At 37.7% G+C, this 15,566-nt stretch overlaps 1 protein-coding gene across 1 annotated transcript in view; it reads right to left on the bottom strand.

Annotated features, from left to right (window-relative positions):
• The window catches only part of LOC149085804 (tectonin beta-propeller repeat-containing protein 2), a 58,255-nt gene extending 42,727 nt beyond the window's left edge, over positions 1 to 15,528 (bottom strand). Inside the window, exons 1-5 of the mRNA XM_089232223.1 lie at positions 15,416 to 15,528; positions 10,038 to 10,356; positions 8,912 to 9,031; positions 6,075 to 6,206; positions 1,716 to 1,873 (exon numbers count right to left, since the gene is read on the bottom strand). Of these exons, the coding sequence (XP_089088349.1) occupies positions 1,716 to 1,873; positions 6,075 to 6,206; positions 8,912 to 9,031; positions 10,038 to 10,292 (665 nt within the window). The 5' untranslated portion in view covers positions 10,293 to 10,356; positions 15,416 to 15,528. The remainder of the gene's footprint in view (positions 1 to 1,715; positions 1,874 to 6,074; positions 6,207 to 8,911; positions 9,032 to 10,037; positions 10,357 to 15,415) is intronic.
• Positions 15,529 to 15,566: the final 38 nt, after the last annotated feature.

Raw genomic sequence — 15,566 nt, 5'->3', positions numbered from 1 at the left:
CCATTTTCGCTTTTTTGCGAAAGGAATTTTTTATCCAGCTTAAACCCTGATCACTAGATAGCGCTTGAAGTCAGGAATGGTTCCTAAGGTAACTATTAAGGATATGCAGGACCATAACTAGGGAAGGGAATGGGGGGCCTGGTGTCCCAGATGGTGGACCAGGAAAGATGCTGAGTTTACTCTTTTTAGAAAATTACATGGATGGGGTGCCAAAATGGATGGAGCATAACTTGTTTGCACAAGTTTCAAGTGTCCTTATGCTTTCTTTCTGAATTTGACTTTCATTATAATTTAAACAATTTTTTTTTCTGGAGCATTTCAATGACAGGCATCCTGGGATTTGGAGCTGAAGAAACTTCTGTTGGGCTAGGGATTGTTGCATAGACTAAAACAAAGGAAACAGCAAAATTTTCTTAATAGACATTAATTTCTATCCCAAAAAAAATATAGTCTGAACCCAGTTCCCAACCTCGAGGCGCAAATGTGAGCCGATATCTTCCTTAAAAAGTCTCATCACAGAGAGCAACAGGCTTACAACAATACAATTACTCAATCATTACACCTCATGCATAGTTAGAAAAAATTATGGCAGATGGTAGCACTACACATATAACAAGCATTGCACAGAAATAAACTTCACATCAGGTTCATTACACATACACATGAATTTCAACATGTATCAATTCGTTAGAAGTTCGGCAGAGGAATGTGGATGAAATGCCTGTGTGGTTTAGTAGTAGCAGTCAAAGCTCAGTATAATGTCACACATACAGAGCAAATAAAAATTACTTTGCACGCTGAGTGATAGCGAGACCAACATACTGTTTATACTAGCAAGGACTTTCAAAAACCTATGTCATTAGCAGGCTGGAGTTGCAAGTTGTTAACATTATACCAAGGTATTACAATGAGTCACATGCTATTATGCCTGATAAGAAAAGTGTTTAACCAGTGTGTGCTCCCAGCACTGACTTATGGAGCTGAAACATGGACACTCACGAGCAAGACGATACAAAGGCTGCAGACAACACAAAAGAGCATGGAGAGACGTATGCTAGGCATCACAAGAAGAGACAGAAAATGAATCACCTGGATAAGGAACCACACAAAAGTATGATATCATGGAAAGAATTAAATGCCTAAAATGGAAATGGGTCAGACATATCGCAAAAAGACAGGACAACAGATGGACCACAAGTATTCTACATTGTACCCCCGTGGTGTTAAACATCCAAGAAGGCATCCCCATGCATGATGGATTGACGAGATCAGGAAAGTGGCTGGAGTCAACTGTATGGCTAAAGCACAGACAGAGCAAAATGGAAAAATTTAGAGACCTTCATCCAGCAGTGGATTGAAAATGGTTGTTGATGATGATGATGATTACTGTAATACTTCACTGACATGAGAACTAAATGATATTGCTCCTACAGAGAGTTGTTAACACACTGAGCACAACATCAGTCATAAACCCAAACTTTCTGTTAGAGCTGCATTCAATCATGGTCATAAGTAGATGTGAGGGATCACCGACATCGCTCCGCCATTCCCCCAAAAGCAATTATATTATTAGCATAGGCAGTAGAGCGAAGGTATAAAATCATTCTTTTTTCTTCCCTCCATTCATTGTACACACCCTCATCTTCCCATTTGAGGAGTCTGTATCATTATAATCACAGCACTTAATCCATTATCACACAAAACATAATCCTTACTATTTTCTGCGTTTCTGCCCAACTTGGAATATTTCTTTTCCTGTGCAATGATACAATAGAGAGCGATGAAGTGTAGATACTAATAGGACCATATTATGATAGCTGAGTTGCACGATATAACCTGGTTCTTCAATAACAATGGATGAGCGACTCAGATGCTAGAATTAAATAAAAATAAATAATTGCAAGCAACAAAAATGTTTATTCATACAGTGAATATTCTTTGAATACAATCATGGTCAATAGAATTACTGTATTTGAGACATACCCATTTAATCAGGGCCAGATTTCAGCATGGGCAACATTGGCATTTGCCCAGGGCCCCATGTTTCAGAGGGACACCCCTCCCCCAAATGTATATGATAGTATATATTTTATAAATTTTATTTGGTAAAATTTTGGATGTGTCAGTCTTTCGTTTGATTCCTCAATTTCATATCTTTTTGATTTATGAAATGATGACAAGAAAGTTTGCACATTTGATCAACATGAAATCCTCGAATCTTCATGAAGATTCTGTGTATTTGCAATGCAAAACTTTATGCATCTGATCTCGCAAACACTGAATTCAGATGAACTTCACCAATTTTCATCCTTGGTTTAGGTTGGTGGCACAATGCCATAAATTTTAAATAATGCTAGACTTTCAGAAGACACTTTTCAAATATTGAGACGGCATTGAATCATCATTAATAACATCACCTATGTCAAACTGTTCTAGAGAAAGATCATTCTTCTTATTAAAAAGGATATAAATCAACAGTTCGCTAAAGTCTTTTACAAGAAAAACTGTCATCTCTTTAGCTTTATTGTATATTAAGGCTGAAACAACTCAAAAATTAGAATTTGATGACATTATCAATGATTTTGTTCTTATGAGGTTGTTCTTCTGTTTCCGATCCTTCAAAAAGTGTCGCATCAGCAATGTGATGGGCAATTCTCTGAAATGCATGAAGTTTTTGAGGTAGGCTAATACACAGGTTTTCAATTTATTGTGATTTTGGTGGTCCTGAAGTGGGGGGGGGGGGGTCAGCTTATATACGAGCATATACTGTAATTTCTGTGCAATGCATAGAATAATCAAACGAATATCGTATAAATTTACATGAAATACTACTATGTTTACTACTACGAAAATTATACTACTATGAAAAACATTTATTTTAAGATATTTCATGGAGAATTTTACATTACATTTCTCATTCAAAATAGTAGTGCATATCCTTTTTTATGTGTTTACAAACAACATGTACTGTATTTGGTGACATATCAAACCTTTTTGACCACAGTAGAGAGAATTCCAAATACCTTTTTTGCCTGCCCCTCCCCCCCCCCCACCATCGGGCCAAAGTCGGGCCCTGCATTTAATTTGATCATTTTTGTCACACCACAGTCATTTTCTGCACACGAGGGCTAATTAGACTGGGACCTACAATTTATTGCCGATTCCAAAACGGCAGGCTTGTTTTTTTCGCACTCATCGAGAGGTTGGTGAGCTAACCCCTCGATGGGGGACTCCCTGCAGTAGCAATTTTTTGCTGAGGGCCCTGCATGTAATCTGTATAGATTTCAAGCACATAATAAAACGCTTAAAACCAGCATATAAGACACATAGTAAGATCCTGATTATCCAAGTTAACTAGATTAGACTTACCATAGATAACCAAAACCTTGGATAATCCAGGCCTTACAGAATTTCAATGTTAAATGAAATAAAAAGCAACAAATGTGGGAAATTACATTTACATAAAAATTATTACCGTATATACTCGTGTATAAGTCGAGTTTTTTTTGTGGAAAAATTTGTTCCCCAAGTGGGGGGGGGGGGGGGGCTTATACTCGAGTCAGTTTTTGATGAGAAAATATCGAACCCACGCAATCAGTAGGTATTTTTGTAGCAGTGTTCGAGAAGCCGGCATTATTGGTATGGGATATGTTCAAACCCCACAGAACTGATGTCAAAGCTGAGGCAAAGAAATCGAAAACATCATTGGTTGGTGGTGGTTAACATTGATTGTACAGCCTTTAGATTTAGACGTGAGCATCAACAAGCTTCTCAAAGAATTTGTGGATCGAATGAATGAGTTTCGATGATAAAGAAACTACAAAAAGTGGTGCCTTGAAGAAACCTGACATTGGCCTAGTGTGCCAATGGGTACATGAGGCATGGAATTCTGTTTCCGATCCTTCAAAAAGTGTCGCATCAGCAATGTGATGGGCAATTCTCTGAAATGCATGAAGTTTTTGAGGTAGGCTAATACACAGGTTTTCAATTTATTGTGATTTTGGTGGTCCTGAAGTGGGGGGGGGGGTCAGCTTATATACGAGCATATACTGTAATTTCTGTGCAATGCATAGAATAATCAAACGAATATCGTATAAATTTACATGAAATACTACTATGTATTTACAGTTTATAACATTTCAAAGATTACAGTAAGAGTGAAATGTTGATATAACAATACTCTGCGGACCAAGACAAAATATAATTGCAGAAGGATTAGCGTTACATGGAGAAGCAGCAGTCTAACTTTAGACTACAGGTATTTCCAAATAAGACATGAAAAAATATTGTTGTAGAAGGATTTATTGTTCTATCGGGTATCATCATTTATCGTTATATCAAGTATCATCAGAGAGGGATTCCTTGTTAAATCGAATATTGTTGTGGGGGAGGGATTTATTGTTATATCAAATCGCTGCAGATATTAGCCCACAACTTAACATCCTTGATTTATAATTATATTGAGAATTGTTGTGCAGAGGGATTCATCCTTATAAGCCCCGTTCACATGTACAATAAAATATCCCGGGAAGTTCCCGGTAATGGGGATTTTTGCTACAAACCGTTCACATGACATTAAGTTTATGCCGGTAATCCCCTTCTTCTTTCCGGAAGTCATCACTGGTTACGTAGGTTGAACGGAAGTGATTGATTCAAGATGGTTGACAAAGGAGCTTATAGCAGTTTTCGCGGCGCAAAGGATTATGGGAGAGAAGGTCGGTGTCGACCTCCAATCCACCCCAAGAAAGATGGGCTTTTTTGATGAGCTTCTCTCCCATCTTTTTCTTCCCTACGAGGGGAAAAAAGTTGTCATGCCGGTAATTACCACCAAAGCGACCCCCAATCTTGCACATGTGAACGGGGCTATATTGAGTAGAGAGGTTTTATACCTCGAACAGCGATGTTTTGCTGTTCTACTAAAAATAGTTTGTCTGTAAAAATAAGTCTTTGATGGATTTGATGATATTTCTATCATCTTTTAATGCTTCAGGAAGCATCTTCTAAACTTAACCTTTTCCATCAACCTCCTTTTCTCAGGAAAGAATAAATTCCTATTGCCTCATGGCTAAGCCAAACTATAGGACGTCATTTAGTGTACCCGTTGCTTCTACCCCCCGCCCCCAATAAGTACCATTACGACCTTCCAATAGGCGATATTGCCCATTTTGGGGAAAAACTGCTCTAAATCTCTACCTTAACAACCTGTAGAACTTTCATTACACAAGGCAGCATTTTGTGAACCAATTTGTCACAATGTTAGATGTTTAAAACGTTGTTATATTGCTCCTAATTTAAATTCTGAAAATCATGAAAAATGCTTCAAAATTGCTGAAAAATCATGAAAAAATCCCCTATTAAAATCATAATTTATGTGAATTATGCCAAATCATAAGAAGATATGCAAAGTCATAGCCATAGTAAAATCCGAGCCATAGTAATTACATTATTCTGTGTAAAAAAAAAGATTATGTGTCTGTATTGAATTCACAGTAAACTGCCATTTATCTGCCTGAGTGAAAGCCAATATTCCTCTATCACATGCTTTAGACAAGTCAAATACTGATCAAATGCCTGGAAACTTGAAGACTTTATTTTTTTTTTGCCAGGATACTAATATAATCACATACACTAAAAACCAAACCATTTAGCTGATTCAGCTTTAGTTTTTCACCTTAAAACAGCAGCTATCAGCTTTTTGACTGACAGAGCTATTTCTAGTCTGTAATTTCTATGGTGGAGCCCTGTAGACCTTATTTTTTATTTATTTATCAAATTTACTGATTTATTTTACTGTCCTGAAGCAGCTGCGTAGCCCTTAGGGCTCTGAAGATCACAGGTGAAGAACCCCTGCACTAAAACCTTCTAACAAAAGTTTGTGATTGCTGTCTTAAGTGTCTGTACAGCAATGCATGAGTAATTAACATGTATTTAGAGGGTTCTCAGCTAGGAGTCTTTGAAGATATCTTACTAGCATGAAGGGAACAAAAAACGGTTAAGAGCCCCTGATATAACTGAAGGTAATCAGGTAGACCAATATTAATATATAATTAATGCAAAAATATGTATATACAAACCTCTAGATGTTCAATTTCAGTACAAACAACTACACCATGTGAATCACCAGTGAAGAACTTAATGCCATTCTTCGCCCAGGTTATCGATGTAATAGATGTCTTATGAAGTCCTTGTACTGTGTATTTTTCAACCTAAAAAGTAAAAAAAAAAATTATTAAGTACAATAATGTCAGGTATCTGTTGTTCGACAAGGAGATGCCATCTCTCCCAATTTGTTTACTAGTGCTCTTGGAAGCATGTTGCGCAAAACCGAACTAAGAGGTGTTATAAACATTGATGGTGAACATCTACAGATGCTTCTTTTTGCTGATGATATTGTCCTAATATCTAAAAATCCTTGAGAACTTGAAATAATGCTGTTGCAAATTAATCATAAAAGCCAACAAATGGGATTGGAAATACATCCTGATAAAACCAAATGGATGAAAAATGAATTCTGCAAAAATTATACTATACAATTTAATAGTTGAAGAAAAGAATAAAAGAGACCACTCTTCCCTAGAAAGAGTGGAATTTATCAACGAGATGGGAAGATCTATTTATTCGGTTGATGAGGAGGACCTAGAAGAGAAAGGCTCAAGACAGAGAGTGTTGGAAGCTTTGCAGTCTGCATTGGTAGTGAAAAGCCAAGGATGAAAGCACAAATCCATCTAGGTAATCTGTTAACCTGAGTTCTATTATGGGAAGTGCTACTGTATTAAAAATTAGAGAAAATTATTCGTGCAGTGAAGGGGGCTCCCCATTTAGTAAGGATGGCCCTGCATATAACAGTAGTCTACCGAGTAATCCCACTTGTGAGCACAAAATATTCACCAAAAATACTTGAACTTATGCTAAAATAATGAACTCATGAGCTTGTTAGAAGAAGCTCATTCAAAACATGAAAGTTAGCAGTGGCTGTAAGAGACAGTACTATGTACTAGCGGCAGGCCTCATACATGCAAGTCGAGGGGCAGCGGGACACTTTGGTGTTGCCGGCGACAGGCGGACGTATTATAAGCAAATTACTACTTTCATTCTGCATATATTGCACTGTAGTACACTATGCTAACTGGTATTCAAATGAGTATTATTATTGTTTGAATGAGGAAAACAGTTGAATGAAGACCTTCATTACAATATTTTAAATGGATAAGTTTGTTTTTCGAGACAAAAGCTTTTCGTATGACATGAGAAACTTCAGGATCAAATCAAACTCTTGCTTTAAGCTACCACTGTATATACAGTCAACCCTCGGTTAATGAATTTAATTTGTTCCTTAAGTCTGTTCATAAGCCGATACTATTTCTTGCATGGGAATCGATATAAAAGGAATTGATCTGCTTCTAGAACCCAGAAGATTTTTAGAATGAACTTTTACAAGAGCTCCTAAGCACATTGGCATAAGCCGGGGGGGGGGGGGGGATTCATCATTGTCAAGCCAAAACCGTTGAAGCTATAAATATGAAATTTAGTCAGTAATTTTACTTCATGATGTAAAGACTCACTAAGAAGGGATTTTTTGAAATTCATCCCCTAAGGGGGGTTCAGAAGTTACACAGTGAAATCACATCAAGCCACAACCGCTGAAGCTACAAATATTAAATATGGTCATTAGTTTTATTTCATGACATAAAGGTTAATTTTAAATTTTAATTTCACAATATGTTTAGGCTCACTAAGGTGGTTTTTTTTTAAAATTCGATCCCTAATAGGGTTGTAAGGAGATCTAAGGTTACATAAAGAAATCACACCGAGCCAAAATTGCTGAAGCTATATTTATGAAATTTGATCAGTCGTTTTATTTCATGACATACAGGCTCATTAAAAAGGGTTTCCTCGAAATTCGACCCCAAGGGCAGAAGGAGTGTAGCCGCGCACGCGCTGCCTCAGCCTTCAGCTATAAAATGAAGATCATCATGATTCTAGATAAATATATAGCCTTCTACATCTAACCTTCTCGCTGGTCGGATGTTGCTAGCACATTTTTATATTAACTACAACCTATATATATATAAAATATTTTTTTTAACTTTGTTAATTGTTGTTAACAAATTATGTTAGTTAATTGTTATTAATAAATAGTTGAGTTTCATCGCCTTGGCTTTCATCTCCTGTGTTTGATGCGATCGTCAAACACGTAAAAAGAACAGGAGGCGACCACTGATAGATGCCGCCTTCATTTCCAACACAACTCATTAATGGCAGTAAATTGCAATATAGTGATATGGCCAGCATTGGTGTTTGGTAAAGTAGTATTTACTTTCCATCTCTGCTCTGCCCTAGGAGATTCAAAGGTTATATGAGGCAATCATGGCCAAGCCGAAATCTCTGAAGCTATAATATGAAATTTAATCAATATTTTTTATATTTCAAAATATATATACTCACTAATACAAGATTTCTGAAAATTCAACCCCCCAGGGGGTTATGAGGTTCAAATGCTATATGGGGAATCATCGCAGAGTGATTTACAGATTAACAAATGCATGTGAACAAAGCCGTGGGTAACAGCTAGTCATAGTATAAAATATCTTTGGTTCAGAGCTGCATAAAGTTTTAAATGACATGCTAATCCATGGACTGGATAAGAGGAATCATATTTAGGGGTAGGAACTCTATGGCAATGAAATCTAATTCTTTAACCAACTCTTCTGTTGAAAAAAAATTGCCATCACAAACTTCTGAAATATTTTTCCCTCTGGATTTAAACCATTTTGTGTGTTCATAAACAAAGACCAGTTCATAAGTTGAAGAAAATTTTTTTGTTATTAGTAAAACAAATTGCTCGTATATCAAGCCATTCGTAAACTGAGGATTGACTACATAACTCTCTGTAAAAAAAAGATATATGTACCTGGTCCTTTTCTTGAAAGGGAATCTTGAAAGCTGCCACATCACCATCTCTGCTTCCGACAGCAACCAAGCATTCTAAACCAACAACGAGTCTGACACATGTTATAGGATTCTCTGGAGCCTGAATCGAAAGTGGACAAAATAAAATGGTTTTGTACATTATGACCCTCCAAAAAAAACTGATTCTGCATAAAAAATTCTAACCAAAACTTGTGATTATTTAGCTGGTTGGTTTGTGATAATAAACTCTAGCTTTCTAGATTCACAAAGCACTCACGATAACTACAGTCACTGGATCCTGTGGAGCCTTATATTACTTAAGCACCCTGCACCTTCAATAATACACTCTTGTGTATACCCTTGAATCAAGGTTTCTGGTTTCTCTAACCTCCAACCTTTTCAATGTTTTCATCATATCAGGTGGAGATGCACATGAAGAAAACATTGGGGAGGGGAGCTGAAAGTTGCTGGTTGTCCTGTATATATGGGACTCTAGCGTATACGCAGGAGAGGGAAGATGCATTGCATTGGTTTTTTCAGAATATATTGGGGGGGTAGGTCTCAAATGGCCTCAGCCTCTAGGTTTCAGCGCCTATGGTATTAATGCTTCTGCATAGCTACAAGAACATGGATGAAACAAAGCACAGCCGAAGCTTCGATGTCTGTAATTATGGTTGATGCTCATTTTTACGAACTTGAACAATTAGTTCGTAAAATCCAATTACAAAAATTTCAACAACTGGCTGATGTGAGGATGAATTCAGGAAAGAAAATTCAACTGCCTCTACGGGGAACCAAACCTATGTCCTCTCACTTGCCCGGTCAGCGTGCTAGACCACTATTCTACGAAGGCAGTGGAACCTCTCCCTTAGAGCTTGTGTGCGTTAAATTGGACTGTACATGGACAGTCAGACCTAACTCGGGCTAAAGCCAGCAATTGATGATACTGCCACCAGATGCTGGCTGATAGTCATCCATAGATGACGTCACTCTTTGCACTATGTCGTCTGAATGATTTCAATGGTTTCAAATTCGAATAAATAAAGACTGCATTTAAATCAAATTTTTATAAGGATCAAATTTTTATACGGAAAAAAAAATTTATAAGAGCAAAAGACTTCACGTACATTGCAACGTAGCTTGTGAAATCTATCCCTCTTCTGATCGAAGAGATAAACAATGCTGACATTTGAGCCAACAGCAATGAATTCCTCGCAGACATCTATGCAGGTGAACGTTATATTGATATTCTTGAAAGTTTTCTGAGCTTGAGCTGGTATCGAATTCAATAGCTTCAGCGGTGGAAGGAATTCCTTGAGATATGGGAATCTTTCGCACACTTCTGTGCATTCATGAGCGGAGTTTGCAGAGCGGCTAAGCATTGTGCATTCTGTCTCAAACGATCCACATACTAGAATGATGATGGATAATTGCCTCTATCATGACCTATGAATAAATAATGGTTAAATAACAGATAAAGAACTAATAGAGTGAGTTACATTCTGTCTCACCTGGAAGATGCAAAATTTTACTTAATCACAAACATTTTGACTTACAGTGGTTATTATTGTTATTATTTTACACCATCATGAAAAACTATATGTTACGAAATGTTATAAGTGGGAAGAACCTTCAAAAAAGGAATGTTAATGAGAATTAGTTAGAATTGGGGCCATAAAAGTAAGAAGGATTGACTGCATATGTGAAGAAAAACAATATCATTAATACATAAATCTTGTTTCAGCAGTTAAACTTACAGGAAGTGAAAAAGTGATTCTTCTGTCCTGAACATGGGAATTAAATGTCGCTGAACGGAAGGCTTGTAGTTTTTAGAGCCTCCATTCATGTGCTGAGCAGATCATTCATAAATTCTCATTAGTAATCAGGGCCAATTTTTGCATAAACAAATCTGCCGGTTTTCTGTGTCATTCTCTGGGAGCGGCTCATATGCCATAGGATCGCTGAAGAAAGATGTCACGCACGGACATCAATTTTGCCTCACTTCACTTCAACCCCCTGTATTTTGAGTGTCTATTTTTTTGTGCAGACTCAAAACTCTTTCGTTCTCAAAACAATTCCAAATTAATCCACTAAGTCAAAAAAAAAAAATAAATTACTAAAAAAAAAAACCTGCCGAAATGTTTTTTAACCTTCTTTGCTTGTGCCCCCCGAGTGTATCCGGAGTGTATCTGCTCGTTGTGCCCCCTAAATTTATGAGTGAGATCCTTTCTAATTGAACTGAATGCCGAGCAAATTTATAGTGTGCAAAAATTTTTAAGAAAACAAGGTCTATCTACAGAACCCCTTTCCTGAGGTCTATAGCAATGGTTCTCAATCTTCGCAAACACCCGGCCCAGTTGTTTTCTGCTTTGTGAATGGAAAGCCCTGCCATACAAACGACTAATGGAAAATAAAGGGTAAGAATTAGGGCTCAGATTTCAATGTCTTTGCATATTTTTTTACATATTTTGCTATTTTAACGTGATAGAACATATTTCCAAAATTTTAAGGCACATTTTGCATATTTCATGATTTTCGATAAAAAGTAATTTTTTCCCCTCTTTATTCCAATCCTACTTCGGACTGGTTTTTGCAGTTCCCATCACTGGCGAGAGTTCTTAGGGCTAGGGTTTTTACGCACTAAAAATGGAACGTTGTTGCTGATTGGTAAAAAATCCTGAAATTCCGATTTTTCACCCATTCAGCAATGACATTGAACTGTTAGAGCATAAAAATACTAGCCCTTCAATGACATTGGTGTGTGGCTGTAAATAGATTAATTAACTGAAGCAATGTCTGTGATGGTAATTCTTGGAAAAAATTGGTGAAATGAGGGGAATTTTTTAGCATTTGTAGGAAATTTTGAGTTTTTAATCTCAAAAGTTTTCTAAATAAAAAATATATATATTTTTTAATTTTGTGCTTTTCTAAAATTAAATGCACTACTGGGCTAGGTATTTCTACATACAGATGGCAGCATGTTAATTTTGAATTCAAAGGTAAAAACTTGCTCAAAGGGAAATTTTTGCTTGAAGAGGTTCATACAATAAGTAATGGTTCTAAATAGTTTAGACAGCCAGGGCCGTCTTAAGAGTATCATGGGCCCCCGGGCCAAGTGATTTTTCGGAGGCCCTACCTGGTAAATCCTAGAAAATTTCAACCGGATCTCATTTTTGTGAGGCCCTCTTCTCTTGAGGCCCCCGGGCCGTGCGTTAAGACTGCACTGTAGACTGCATCAACACTTCTTATTATTTTGCTAAAACTAATGTTATTTGAGATAGAAATGAAACATTTTTAAGACATATTTTTTGTTTTATAGGGCATATTTACAGTTTTTAAAGAGCATAAATGAATTTTTTATAGAGCATATTTTAGAAGTTTTTAGAGCATAAAAATCCTAGCCCTAGTAATAATAAAATGGTTAACTATTCCTGCCCCGGTTTGGCACAATATCTAGAACGTGGTCCTAGCCCTAAGACGATTCATACTATTTTTTTGGGTGTAATGGAGTTTAGATATCCTTCACAGAAAGTTGCCACAAATGGGACACCTTAATAACATTTGTTTATTTTTTCTGGGCTTGCCTTTCTTGACTGGATTTTACTGTCTTGTTTGTCTACCATGACTTCAAAGCTGCTTAGTGAAACAGTAATAATGGCATCATTGGAGAAAATGCTTACATTTTTTTCAATATAATCCTAATGAACAGTTCAGGTGCATTAAGATGACAATAATAACAGCTAATGCAGCTGGGCTCGGACGGAACATTTTCTGCACTATTGCATTGTTGAACTTTGACTCATTTCACTTTCATTGCGTGTTGGGGCTGTTGCTACATATTCTGCTCTCAGTTGCGTTTCAGCACCGATTGTTTTTTTCATTGTTCACAGCGTTGAACTGCTTCTGTTGGGCAGAGACTTCACAATAACTTCAAAAACTCAACTGAATTTGTTTTTCCAGCAAATTTGATTTCAAATTTTCATAAATTTTTTTAAATTGTGTAGTAGCAATGTGCGGTTCATTAAATTCCATGGATGCCCTGTGGATCATTTCGATTTATAACATAGAGTATTATTGTGCCAAAGAAGAAGGAGAATGAAAAAAATAAAAAAAACAGGTGAGCAGTGAAAAAAGAAGCTGTTTTATTTCCCTTAGTCATGCATCGAATTGCAACCCGAGGGGTAACTATGGCACCCATACGGGTAACTATGTTTTCACTCATCTTTTTAGTCCACTAGGGACCCTACGAGTAATGCAGTGGTAAGAAGTTTGTCTATGAAGGCTGCCGTGTCAGGTTCAGTTCTTGGAGAAGGACATACAAGGGTTGGACAAAATAATATAAACATCTGTGAAAAAAAAAACACTCGAGGGAACCTGTTGTATACTCCCGCCCTCTAGTGTGGAAGAGTGCCACCTAGCGTGTGAGAATGTGCACACATCAGTCTAGTCATAGCAGTGATAGCGTTCAGATGCAACGTATATTGGGACGCTAAAACTTCGTTATGGCTGACCTCACAGATTTCGAAAGAGGCATGATTGTTGGAGCCCGTCTTGCCAGGGCCACATTAATGAAAATGGACACCCTTGTTGGTGTCGGGAAAAGTACAGTGTCGATGGTAATGACAGCCTATAGCAAACAGAAAAACATCATCTACCAAGCATAACAGTGGCCGAAAGTCGAAGATGGCTGATAGACCCAGAAGGGTTTTGAAACGGATTGTGGCCAGAAAGCACAAGATAACAGCATCCCAGATAACATCTGAGATGAACACACATCTACAGGAAGGTGTATCGACAAAAACTATCCACCGTGAACTGCATGCAGCAAACATACATGATAGAGTGGCTATTCCAAAGCCATTGGCAACACCATGCAATGACTTGAAACAACGAACATGGTGTCACGAAGATAAGAATTAGACACAACAACAATGGGAGAATGTTATCTGGTCAGACGAATCGTCCTTCACGTTATTCCAGACTAACGGACGTGTTTACGTTTAGAGAATGCCAGCACAGACCTATGATGTTGATTGTCTCCTTCCTACTGTTAATAATGGAGGGGGATCAGTGATGCTATGGGGTGCAATATCTCACCGTGGTCTCGGCCCACTTGTTGTCCTGGATGGGCGGGTTAATGCATCGGTTTATGTCAGTATTCTGGCGGACCATCTTCATCAAATGGTGCAATATGTGTTCCAAGAAGATAATTCACCCGTTCACACAGCTGGAATTGTCAGAGACTGGTTTGATGAACTGAAATACTTTGTGTGGCCCGCTCAGCCCCTAATCTTAATATAATTGAACGTTTGTGGGGTATTTTGGAGGCCAAACTGCACAGTAGGTTTCCACCTCCAGACGCATTCTGAATTAGTGACCTTTTTGCAGGAGGAGTGGCTACGTATCCCTGCGACTGTTGTGCATGACTTGTATTTGTCTATCCCACGACGGATACAAGTTGTAATTAATACAAAAGGAGGGAAAACAGCCTATTAATAGAGATTTTGTCTCACTTCACAGGTGTCCATATTATTTTGTCCAACCCGAGTAGATGACAAGCTCCTTCCTTACTGAACCTGAGGCATCCACGATGACATTACAATATATATAGTCTCCTATGAATGCCCTCTATCCAAGATGAAGACAGAAGTATATGACTTTCTCCAGCGAGAAAGATTTCAGACCTGACTTTATTGGTAGTAAATTGCTTCATAGCGATGTGACCTGTAAGATCAGACATGGCCCCAGGCTCTGTCCCATGGGGAATATAAGCACATTACCCCAAGGGGGTTGGGCGACATGGCAATATGACCAGAGTTGATGCAGTGTCTAAACTAGTAGCTCAGGCATGAGCGGAAGCTGACTCCTTGTGGGGGGGGGGGGGTCATTCAGGGTGTGTATAGTGAATGGGAGGGAATCATAGAAGTATAGTTTCATGAACTAGACAAGAAAAAGGTCCACCTATGCCAATAATACATCTTTTTCACTGAATCCGGGAGGGGGCGATTTCAACCACTGCCCCCTCCCCACTGTATCATAAAGTGTAATATGAGCCTAGGGAGCCCTACTCCAACATGAGATGGCCATGATTTATGAGCCCTGTCAGCCTTCCATTTGTGTAGAGGACAGTCTACATGGTCTGTATAATAAAATCAATCACAATTTTTCTTACCATATTTCACTTGAATGCTTCATTTCTTCACAATTGTATTTTTTTCCCTCTTTAGAAGATCCCAGGGCCGCAAAAGGGGAGGGGGCACTTGTTTGATAATAACTGGGCTACCGTGAGAGCTTATTAAATAAGCCGTGTTAACAGAAATTTTGTGTGATAACTTTTTTTTTTCGATAAAAATTTAATCGATTTCTAGTTGAAAGTCTTCATCGTAAAAATGAAACTTTCACTTCCCTCCTCCTCCTCCTACAAACAACATTGAACAAAGAATGAATGAACAGACAAAACGAGTTGTTTATAAACAATAAAACATACAAATAAAACGGCACTGACCCCTTGTTTTCAATTTCCTTTCATTCCGATGCTCATTTCCCTTTTTATCTAAATGAAATAAAACCAGTTGGTATATTTCACCAGAGGGTTTTTTGTTTATAACGGAAACACATGATTATGACAACATTAATGATACATGCATCGAGTTGTT

Source organism: Pholcus phalangioides, unplaced genomic scaffold, assembly GCF_987345545.1.
Source record: "Pholcus phalangioides strain wild (caught in Gottingen) unplaced genomic scaffold, Ppha-v1.0 ptg000005l_1, whole genome shotgun sequence".
NCBI lineage: Eukaryota > Metazoa > Arthropoda > Arachnida > Araneae > Pholcidae > Pholcus > Pholcus phalangioides.
Note: the sequence above shows the minus strand (reverse complement) of the source record. Positions and strands in the feature narration are given on the sequence as shown.